At 40.6% G+C, this 11,101-nt stretch overlaps 1 protein-coding gene across 1 annotated transcript; it reads left to right on the forward strand.

Moving 5' to 3' along the window:
• Nucleotides 1–312: 312 nt before the first annotated feature.
• On the forward strand, nt 313–6,028 carry MMACHC (metabolism of cobalamin associated C). The gene is made up of 4 exons (XM_054384019.1): nt 313–384; nt 2,563–2,757; nt 3,105–3,257; nt 3,806–6,028. The coding sequence occupies exons 1-4, from the start codon at nt 313–315 to the stop codon at nt 4,115–4,117; spliced, it is 732 nt and encodes a 243-aa protein (XP_054239994.1). The 3' UTR covers nt 4,118–6,028.
• Nucleotides 6,029–11,101: the final 5,073 nt, after the last annotated feature.

Genomic DNA, 11,101 nt, shown 5'->3' on the forward strand with positions numbered 1-11,101 from the left:
ATCAATAATCCTAAACGTCCTTTCCAATCTAAAAGATTTTACGATTCTGGAACGTCCCAGCGTCTGCCTTGGGCAGCCGGGGCCGCCCCTCACGCCGCACAGGCTCCAAGCGGTGCGGAGCGCACTGGGACATGGAGTCCCAGCCGGCCAGACTCTCACGGAGTAGAGAGATGTGCGCACTACAAATCCTAGCGCAACTTGCGTGGCAGCCCGTAGCCTGACGCCGCGACACTGGGTCCCCGCCACGCCTCCCGTGGTGCCCCGCGCGCTTCCAGAACTACCCTTCCCGCCATGCCTCGCGTGGCGGGCAGCATGGAGGAGTGCGTGGCGGAGCGGCTCCGTGGCGCATTGGGCCCCTTCGGCTTCGAGGTGCACGCCTTCAAGGTACTGACGTCACAGGGCTCGCCGTGACGTTGCCCGCTGTGACGCCAGTCAGAGCGACGTCACTACTGCTGGGGTTGGAGGAGCGTGGGGACGGTGGCGGGTCCCGAAGCAGGCGGTTACCGCTGAGGACAGGGGGGCCGGGTCGAGGCGCAGGTCTCGCTGAGCTGCCCCGCGGCGAGAGTTCCTGGGAACTCGCCTTTGCTTCCCCCAGTCAACCCCGACTTGGGACAGCACTCCGCTGGCTCGGGAAGCTGCTTCGTCTCCGGGGGCCAAGGCTCCTGCCTGCAGCGGGCCCGGACCTGGGGTAGGCAGGACGACCCCGCGCTCTAACGGTGTTGGGTACGTTGTGCTTCTCGCGCGGCCGACAGCAGGCGGCACTGCTCGCACGGTCCTCGCCGGCCGCCGCTCCGCCCCTCAGACCCCGCTCAGGGGAAAGCGATCGTCTGGAGTGGCGCCAGATCCCTACCACGCCGCCGCTCACACCTCCGGCTGGCACAGGGGAGGCGGCTGGTGCTGTGCGGGGCCAAGGCCTTGCCACAGCGATTCGTGGGCTGCAGAACGCTGCTGCCGGCGCAGATAATGAACAAGCGGGAGAGGGCTGTTCAGGACGCCCGATAAAGCTGCTCAAGGTTATTTCTGCATCTTAACACCGGCTGCGCACCAGCTGAACTGCAGGTTTGCTCAGGATCTTTATGTTGGTCCTAGTCCAATAAAGTCAGGAGAGTTGGACCAGCAGAGAGTAAAGTCCTCTAAGCAAGGTTAAATTTTAATCTAAAAGTAGAAGCTCTAGTATACGAAAGTGCAGGTGACCTCATTTGTGAATGGTCAGCTGGCACTCGGGTCATTTGGTCGTCTTGCAACGGAGGCAGCCTCTGCCACTGTACCCTATATTGAAACCGCATACACTCAGTTTCCACCGAAGCTTCGCATTCCTGTTTCGCCCATTCCAGGGGCAATCTGCAATAGATCATGCTGCAGTATCAAATACAAATCTGCAATCAAATACAAATCAACCTTCCTCTCCTTAGGGAATGTTGTATTTGTCACTTGAAATGTTTGTAATTATTGCTGTATTCTTGAATTTACAGAAAGTAAAAGAGAAGTGAAATCTCCAGAATTTGGAGAATTTAACTCTGCTTTCCCAAAGCACAGCAGCAGAATTAAGAGCAGAACTCAAATCAGAAAGACTACAGCTACCAGAGCAGTGCCTCTCTTTCTAGATTTAATTCCCATACAGCTAGCCTTGGTGCACTGGTTGATGTATACTAAAAATCATCAAACCTCTGTTTTGCATCTCAGGTGCCGCTGCCACCTGTAAAACCACTTTTCGGGTTCATTTCTTTGATATTTAGAGTTGACTACTATTTTTGTTTTCAGACTAGAGTTACACTACTTGGCATCTGTGAATGTTACATCTGCTCTATGTGCCATCCTGGGAGAGTGGGAGCTGTCATAACCTATAAAAGGACCTATGTTACTGTGCCATACATGAGCAGTGGCATGCAGGAGGTTTCAGCTATTACCTCCTCCTGCTTGGTAGCGGGGATGAGCCCTATCCCCCTGGCTATGTCTTCCTGCTGCCCTGGCTTGTTCCCTTGTTTCTGGACTGTTGTAACACATCCAGCCCTGGAAACGAGTACCAGAATGTGGATATGTCACAATCTGTGCACTACAACTGACAGTTCTGAGCAATTTTAGCACTACTAGGAACTTCGCATACTTTGTTTCCACACATAAGTGTTTCTTACTGAAGGAATAAGCCACACAATTTGTCACACAAGCAAAATGAGTACTGTGCAATTTGTCACATGAGCAAGTTGAGTACCAGTTTCTTTGTGGTTGAAGAAAAATCTGTGAAAACTTTTATCTAAACCAAAACAATGGACAATATTAGTTGCTCATACTTCCCTCTGCAGTTTCTGAGCAGAGCACAAAGGGAAGTCTTGATCTGAATGAATTGGATGATTTTTATCTCTCAGGTACAGCTCACAGTACAGCTTCCAGAAACTGTAAATCTCAGTATGCAAAACAGGTTGGTTTGCATGGCAGGCACTTGGCAGGCACTTGGGGTGCAAATGAAGGTGGCTGTTGTTCTTTCACTTTTTAAAATACCTGCATGCCCACTATCACAAGAATGGTATCCCTGTTTTAATAGAGATTTGTTTTGTTTTGCCAAAGGTTGGATGGTACAATGCTGTTCTCCAGCCAGCCTTTCATCTTCCCTACCCAGATGACACACTGGCCTTTGTGGTTCTCAGCACACCTTCGATGTTTGATAAAGCCCTTAAACCTTTTATCAACAAAGAACGGTTAAAAATTATCAGGGATCCTGTGGATCAGTGTGTTTCTCATCATTTGTCACGTCTGAAGGAGGTAAGAACCTGAGGTACCAATTCCTTTTACTACTGTGCCTATAACCAGGTGAGTTCAACAGTAGACAAAGCCTTCCAGGTTCATACCCTGTAAAGTAAGGACATCAACAGCCTGTTGACCTGCTGTACTTGCATATTCTGTCTCTTTGGTGTTAAAACCTGTAGCTATGTAGAGTGCTTTACAGTCATCGTTTGAAAATGTAAGGCCACGAGCTTGCTGATGGATTTCAGTGGCAGGATGTAGAAATCTCTACGCTTTACGTGTGCCTGATGTGCTGGTGTCCAGCGCTTCTGTGGTGGCAAATACTTTCCCATGTGCCTGGGCTCATGCTTCTCTGATTTTCTCAGAAATTCCCTGACCAGAAGGTGGACATCATCTTTGATTATGAGATTCTGCCAAGCCGAAAGCCCAAGTTCTTGGCACAGACAGCTGCCCATGTTGCTGGAGCTGCATATTACTACCAAAGGAAGGATGTGAAGCTTGATCCTTGGGGGAATAAGGTGAGGCAAAAACACAGCCTGGAAAGAATCATTAAATGGCAATCAATCATACATTTACTGTTTATTCACCAGTTCTTCCTGCAGGGAAACACAAAATCCACATTGTATGTTGTTGCATAAAGTGTTTCAGACAGGAGTGGGAAACTTCCAAGATCCTTCAGTATTGTAGAGAGACGTATACATGGAGAAGAATATCCTGATGTATTCAATCTACTTAATGATGAGAATAAATTTCAGTGTAAAAGAAGATCTGTTGCTTGGAGCATTATAAACAGAAAAAAAATACTGCAGTATGGTTAATTTCTGTGTTAGATTTTCTAAAGGGGACCTCCACGTTACAGGGTGGGGTGTGGGGGCATGGGAAAATGGGAATGAAATGCAATGTTTTGAACTGTATGTTCAGGAAAGACCTTTTCTTTCTTCTCTGTGTAGCACTCCAAACAGGGTTAGGAACGTGAGAAGTTGTATCAAAGCTTGATGTTTTGCACTCTCAAGCCTTACTAGAGACAAAGTGAGACATTCTGGATCATTCCTTTATTTTCTTCCAGAAGATCTATGGCGTATGTATTCATCCCAAGTACGGCGGTTGGTTTGCTATCCGGGGTCTTTTGCTCTTCCCAGATATTCAGGTACTGTTGCTGAAACAGTCTGCCCCTATTGACTGTGTGAGCACAGAGGAGAAAAGAATTGAGTTACTGGAGCAGTTCAATTTCCACTGGAAGGATGGCCGCTACAGGGACATAATTGAAGTGAAGGAAAGGTATTCAGAGGAACAAAAAGCCTACTTTGCCACTCCTCCAGCAGAGAGATTCAGATTGCTAGGGCTGACACATGAAGCCCAGAGAAACACATTTCACTGAGTAACATGGCTCCATGAAGGGGAGCAGAGGGCAAGCAGAGTGTAACTCATCATCACCTTTGCCTCAGTGCTGAGGAGAATAGCATACTGATACAGAGGTGGCAAATCCAAGCAGTCTCAATCCAAACGTCATCATCTCGGAGTAAGAGGGAGCAGTGCATCAGAGTACTTGTCATGTGGAGGAAGGTGGGAGAAGTCTGTTCTGTTTGATGAAGCTTTTGGGAGTATGGTAAGATGCCAATGAGCCTTTGGTTGGGAAAAAGTTCAGACACCCTGGCAACTGGAAAAACGTTGCTGCTCATCAGAGAAGTAATTTTTGTTCCCCAGAATTTTGGGTTTATTTTGTGTAAGAGTAAAAAGGTTAATTTTCAGTCATTGTACTCCAAAGTATTTTATTTTCCATCTGAACTCAGGGCAGATACTTTTTTAGATGTATCCTGCATTTTATTATCATGTGTCGTAACTCTCCCTAGGGAAAAAGTGTTAAAGCTTTTCAGTCTTGCCTTCTTCAGAAAGAAAATTTGCCTTGTATTCCTTCACTTGCAGTGAAGCTGGTTTAATTTATTTAAGAAGTCTTTAATTGCATCCTTTCCTTAACATCCAAAAGAAAGTCCCAAAGATTGTTTCACTAAGTAGTGTGGTCCGGTCTGTGGAGCAGGAACGAGGAAAACAGCCAGCAGCAGCCACCTCCTTCAGTTATCAGAGGGACAGTACAAAGGTCACAGCTGAACCTGCTGTTTCCTTTTTGCTCAGGGTCAGCTTCTCGAAGTAAGGTGATGTCTTTAGATCAGTTTTAAGCATTTATCCATTTTATAGAGCAGCCAACTAAAATCTTTGGGAAAATATCTATGTGGTTATTTTACTCATGTTAAGATAACTGACCGCAAAAGATAAGTAGATGAGGCTTGTATTTAAAATATTTTTCAGTGCCATGCCAGCACAGGCCACCCCACCCACTAGTGTTAATACCATAGTTTCCTGTTGTACTTTCTGTAAGGGGGAGATTGTAAACCTGCAGGCACATAAAAACCACTACATGAAGCATTGTCACACGCAAGGCAGAGAGCAGAGGACAAAAAAGAGAGAAAATAATCATGACGTTGTTACTAATGTTTCTGTCTGAAGATGTTTTATGCAGCGTAACTTTCAGATGATTTAGTCTTGGTAGATTTGTTCAGAGGTTACAATGGTACTGTGAATCAGGAATTAATTTATCTTGGAGCACTTTGATGCTCAGGCCTCATTAAAATAAGGTATAATAAATTAAACCAGTATTTCATGGGAGTTCAGTTTCTCAACTGTGGTGCAGTGCTGCAAATCACTAAGCAGTTTTCCCTTTTCCATGATAGCAAAATGATGATGCAAAAATGCTCACTTTGCAGCACTGAGCCCTTTACATTTTGTGTTGTGATTCTTCATGCTTTTTGAAGACTCAAGCACTAAGTTTGCCCTCACAATAAGTCACTGCTTGATACAGTTTTTCATACTCTATGTACTAAGTATAATCAAAATCCATTGCAATGAGTTTGTTTTCCTGTATGAGGAACAGTGAGCATGTGATCACTGGGTTAGTTCAGTGTGTTTGCTATTACAAAAAAGTCTTTGTTGCTTTCCATGCTTTGTCCACCACATCTGATTAAGGCAGACACCTGACTTATTGTGGTACTGTGATCTTCAATTTAAGCAAAATGATGACATTTTAAAAAATTCTGTTTGTTATAGAATTACTTCTGGTTGAAATGCTACTCGATATTCCAGAGCTTTCCAACTGAACTGTAATTTGACAGGGATTTAAATTATTAGTAACATATACAAAAGACTGATTCTCTTAGAAGGATAAATACAGAATGGAATCAGATTTATATTTTTACATTAATTTTATATACATAAGTAACAGTAAAATATTTTGCTGTTTTGGGGTGGGTTTCTTTAAATATTTAATGTTTTATTTCAATTGATTTATTAAACAGATTACCATAGTCCTTTCATTTCAATTGTTGTAATTTATTTCTATTCACATGGTATTTTGGTTAATAAAACATTAAAAAGTTGCAAGTTACCCTCAGTGTTGAGTATTTTTATTTAAACAATGCACTCCAAGTCATGGGGAGAGCTAAAGATGTTAAAGTGAGAATCACTGTGGTTTTAACATAATTGAAAATAGCAAGCTGCCTCAGACACACAACATCCAGAATCTGAGAACAAAATACAAGGTTAGTTATCTTAGTAGAAGTTAGTAAACTATTAAGGCAGGCTCATCTGGGATACAGAAAAATAACATACAGCACATTATGAGTAAGTCTAACATGTTTATCTTTCCCAGGTTATTTCAACAAGATCATTTAACAGCAAGCACATGATGGTGCACTTGGCATTTCTTCCTCTGTTCTTGCAGTAACAAAAGTTCATGGTATCCAAGTGATACATAACTGATACTTAAGGGATTTTCCCTCAGTAAGTTGAAAGTAATACCTGCAAGTACTGGAATTCTTTTTTATTAGAACATATTAGTGAATACTGAGTCACACTAAGGGTAAATCTGTGGGTTTTGTGCTTCTGGCACAATTATGTCAGGCAGAACAGAGTGCAAACATTTAATAGCATATCCATTCCTGCTAGGGTAATTTGGGAGTGAATTGGATTGGTTTGTATAGGCTTTCTCTTAGCCAGGTCACCAAGATCCACAGCTGCAGCTAGTAATTTTCTTCCCTTGCCAGTTGGAGTATAATGGACTTTGTCTTGTAAAACTGAAGTTTGAGAACCTGTTTGACTTACCTCTTGGGACAAGACTAGACATGGTGAGGAATGGATCATTCTTGGATCCTGAGGCACTGTGAAGACATTTTTCAGCACCTGCAAATGTCAGACAAGTAATTGCAAATACTTGGATAGAATTACTAATTCAAGTATCACATTTTACATTTTCAGACAAGCTCTTCTCTAAATTCTAATTTTTAAATATTTATTAAAGTATCTTCCCCCCCCCCCCTTCAATATAACCTATAGGGTGAATATGTGAGAGCTGAACAGTAAAAAATAATGGTAACTTTTTAAAAGTTACTTGAATTAAATTTTAGTCACGAGATATTTAGCATATTTCAAGATAATATTTTATAAAAACAAATTTATAATGTTTTCAGGCACATAATATCAGTCATTTTTTTTATTAAATTAACCTTAAAACAACTGAGCTTTTAAAGATGTGGCAGAAAATACTGATTAAATGCAAAGCACAATCTGGTGACAAGCAGCTATCAGGATTATTGCTCAGAAAGGGAAAAACACTTGAGAAAACACAGTTGGTTTTGGGTTTTTTTTAATTAATCTCAGCAAGAAAAAGCACTAATGTTTCTTTGAGGTCTGAAGTAGAGTAACAAACTTAATTCATGATGTTGCCTTATATTCTCCTATTAAAAGTGCATCTTGTAACAATCCTGTCTTACTCTAAACTATGGAAGACTAAAGATGGTTTGCTGTATAAATCAGTGCTGTCATGTCAGACAAAAATAGCCAACCTTGTGAAGGCAGTGCACTCTTCTGGGTTTTTTTTTTTAAATCCCTCCTTTTTTTTTATTTTCTGTTTTCTGTTAGGCTGTGTTGCCCTCCTCTGGGTCATAAGCACAATTTTACTCCTTCAGTGTTGTACACTTGGTCTCTTATTCATTTGTGATCAAAACTCATAGTGGTTTAGCTATTACTTATTGTAGGTTAAATTACTGCTAATGTACAGCGATCTGAATTTGACTAATAAAAAAATTAATCTGAATCAGCACTCTTTGTTCATCCCGATGCAAACATTTAAAAAGTTAGCTTTGAATACTGATTGCGTGGCAACAGTTCCAAAGTTCCTTCTGCTAAGGCAAAGTGGGGTTTGCCATTTACTGCAGCAGAGAGCCAGCTGTACCTCTGCAACCTCTCATAAATTCATTTACCAAAATGGATAAATGTATTCAAGAGACTTTTTTTGCTGTTGACTTCCTGTCCTATCATCTCTCCAGTTACAGATCATCCATCAGGTTTGCTTCAGAAAGGGAACAGAGTACTTCCCTTCTAGGTTTTCAAGGAGGAAACAGAAAGAACCAAGGAACACAAACATGCTTTTCTCTCTGCAACTGAAAAAAGCAGATAGATGTTCATATGCCTTATAAAACCAGTATTTTAGAAGGAAAATAGGGTTGGGTTTTCTTTTTTTTTTCCCCTTAAAACCAGAAACACAGGAATGGCAAATACAGTGTGAAACTAGAAAAAAAAAATAGAATGAGCAGTAAGATACTTTATTGGAGTATTTAAAAGCTCTCCAATAATATACAATGACCTGCAAAATGGGGTTGTGTATGTATCAAAAGTATTTGAAATGGCTACTTCCTGAAAAGGTCATTAATTGGTATTACATCTGTAATGCTTTTCTATTTTATGTTGTGTGGGTGTTGTTTTAATGTTTGTACATAATTCAGTAAGCAAGCTATTGTATTTTAATAACTGCTTGGTTTATTTCTCCAAAACACTTCCTAAAGGAAATTCTGAATGGGAATTTTTTTTTTGGGGGGGTCTTCAAAGGAAATCATACACCTTTACACTAAATTGTTGTGGGTTTTGTTTTTTTCCTCATGTAAAACAAAGCATGGGATAGGATAATTTCTGTAAGTACAGACAGAAAGGGGTGGGGGATTTTCTGAAAATTACTCTACAGAATCTTAAATTTCTGCAGAATTACTCATTTTTCTATGAATGCAAAACCCCCATATTCCCTTTAAAGAAATTGGATAGTTTAAGGTTTTGCTTTCATGTCATAACCTTTTTTCCTGTATTGTCCTGTCTTCCTGAAGCATTTACTGCTGCTTCAGTCTTTTTCAACAAACTCTTCCTCCAAAAGATATAAAAAACCCAACAGCAATAAAAATGAAATTAACTGTATTTTTGTGAAAAGTTAATTAGATGAAATACGTTAATTCAAGCTACATTGTTTTATTAAATGTAGATTAAAGACTTTGTCTCTTGACAAAGGGTATTGATCTCATCTGTCAATGCAGGTACTTCAAAAATACATTGCTCTAGAGTATAGAACATAAATCTACTGGGCTCACAGTTTCAGGAGAGTGCAATCTTAATGACTTCACATAGACTCGTGTACCTATGGTCAAATGGTGTTTTGCACAGGAACATTTCAAACTGAGACACGTGTGCTATTATATGTACAATGATTTAAGTTTCAGGTGAAAGAGCCAAGTTTCACATTAAGGTCCAAACCTATCATCACTAGGTGTGGTGAGAAGAGCTTACCACAATCATGTCTCTTGTTCAGGAAGACTACAAACACAGCACGATGGCAACCTGTTCTCCTGCAGCATGGATTAGTTGATAAAGCAGAGCTGTTTGATTTGCACAGGCTTTGGCCTGCAAAGCTGTTCTGTAATATCATACACTAATATTCTATGAGGCACTTAAAGTACACCAGTGTTACAGGTGAAGACCTTGACTAGTGACATGATATGAACAGAGACATGTAGACAGCCAAACTAAAATCAGTTCTGACTGTACATTAAAGGAAAATGTATCTCTTTTTCTCTTCTAGTATTAAAATTAGAAGCTCATACATTCATGATCATAAAGATATCTCCTCTCCTATTCTTGGCTCACATAGAATTAATTTTTTTCCACTGCTAGTGCAGTGCTGTGTTTTGGATTTAGTGAGAATAATGTTGATAACACAGTGATCTTTTAGTAATGCTTAAGTCAAGGACTTTTCAGTTTCCCATGCTCTGCCAGCAAGGAGGTGCCCAAGAAGCTGGGAGGAAGCATGGCCAGGACATTGGACCCAACCTAGCCAAAGGGGCGTTCCATATCAAATGGTTTCATGCTCAGGATATAAACTTGTCTTCTCAAGGACTGGCTGGTCTTCAGTCAGGAAGTGGTGAGCAATTGCACTGTGCATCACTTGTCTTGGGTTAGATTTTTCCTCTTTGCTATATTCATTTTCACTACAACTATTACAATATTTTAGTTTCGCTATTAAACTGTTCTATACTTCACCCCATGAATTTTACTCTTGTGTTTGTGTGTGAGGGTCACCTCCCCATCCCACTGGGAGGGTGAGAAAGTGGGCAAGCAGCTGTGTGGTGCTTAGTTGCCGGCTGGGGTTAAACCATGATAGTCCTCTCTCTTTTGATTTCCTAGTTCAGTATTCTTTTTATATGTACCATTAATTTGTATGAAAGAAAAGCAGTTACAGCTTTAACACAATTTATGAATTGATGTCCAAGTGCATTCCTACTAGACAGAGATAACTGCTCAAGGCTTCACACTGCTTCTCTGCACTTATTTTACCCTTTGCAAAGCAGAATCATGCCGTTTCAGTTTTAAGTCCTCTGTGCTTGTATCTGTCTAGCAAGGTACTTCTGAACAGACATTTACACACTGTTGATTAATACTGAACACAGACCCACTGAAAATTTCAGATAATATATACTCCAAACCAAATATGATAAATTCCATCGTTTACCATAATTGTGACATGACTGTTTTGATATATATAACATTATTAAAAACTGCAGTCATGGAGCTTTTGTAAACATACTTTCCTGACCAAAGTGCGTCATTTTGCAATACCTGTGGAATGTAAAACTACTTGCCTTTTTTCTTTGAACTGTATTGATTTGCTGGACAATCCAGTAACCTATGCATCAAAGGCCTGATAAAAAGGCTGGAGGAAAGTCGTACTTTTTAAACTTGGTAACTTTGTAGAATATTCTTCAAAACCAGTGAGAAATTTGTTTTGTAACAAAGTGCTAGTTCTTTAAACATCGCTAAGCAATTTTTTTCATATAAACATCTAAAAATGAATATGCATTGTTAATTTTGAAATACCATACTCCTAAAAGATGTAGGAAATCTAGTAAAGGTTAGGTTCTGTATGTCAAATATCAAAAACCATTCTATGTTTTCTATGATGAACACAACGTATAGAATTTAAAGTCTGATACATATG

The sequence above is a fragment of the Indicator indicator genome, chromosome 10 (assembly GCF_027791375.1).
Source record: "Indicator indicator isolate 239-I01 chromosome 10, UM_Iind_1.1, whole genome shotgun sequence".
Taxonomy (NCBI): domain Eukaryota; kingdom Metazoa; phylum Chordata; class Aves; order Piciformes; family Indicatoridae; genus Indicator; species Indicator indicator.

Coding starts and splice junctions, on each gene's coding strand:
- MMACHC (XM_054384019.1), top strand. CDS start 313: ATGGAGGAGTGCGTGGCGGAGCGGCTCCGTGGCGCATTGGGCCCCTTC. Junction 385..2,562: donor TCGAGGTGCACGCCTTCAAG/GTACTGACGTCA, acceptor GTTTTGCCAAAG/GTTGGATGGTACAATGCTGT. Junction 3,258..3,805: donor TTGATCCTTGGGGGAATAAG/GTGAGGCAAAAA, acceptor ATTTTCTTCCAG/AAGATCTATGGCGTATGTAT.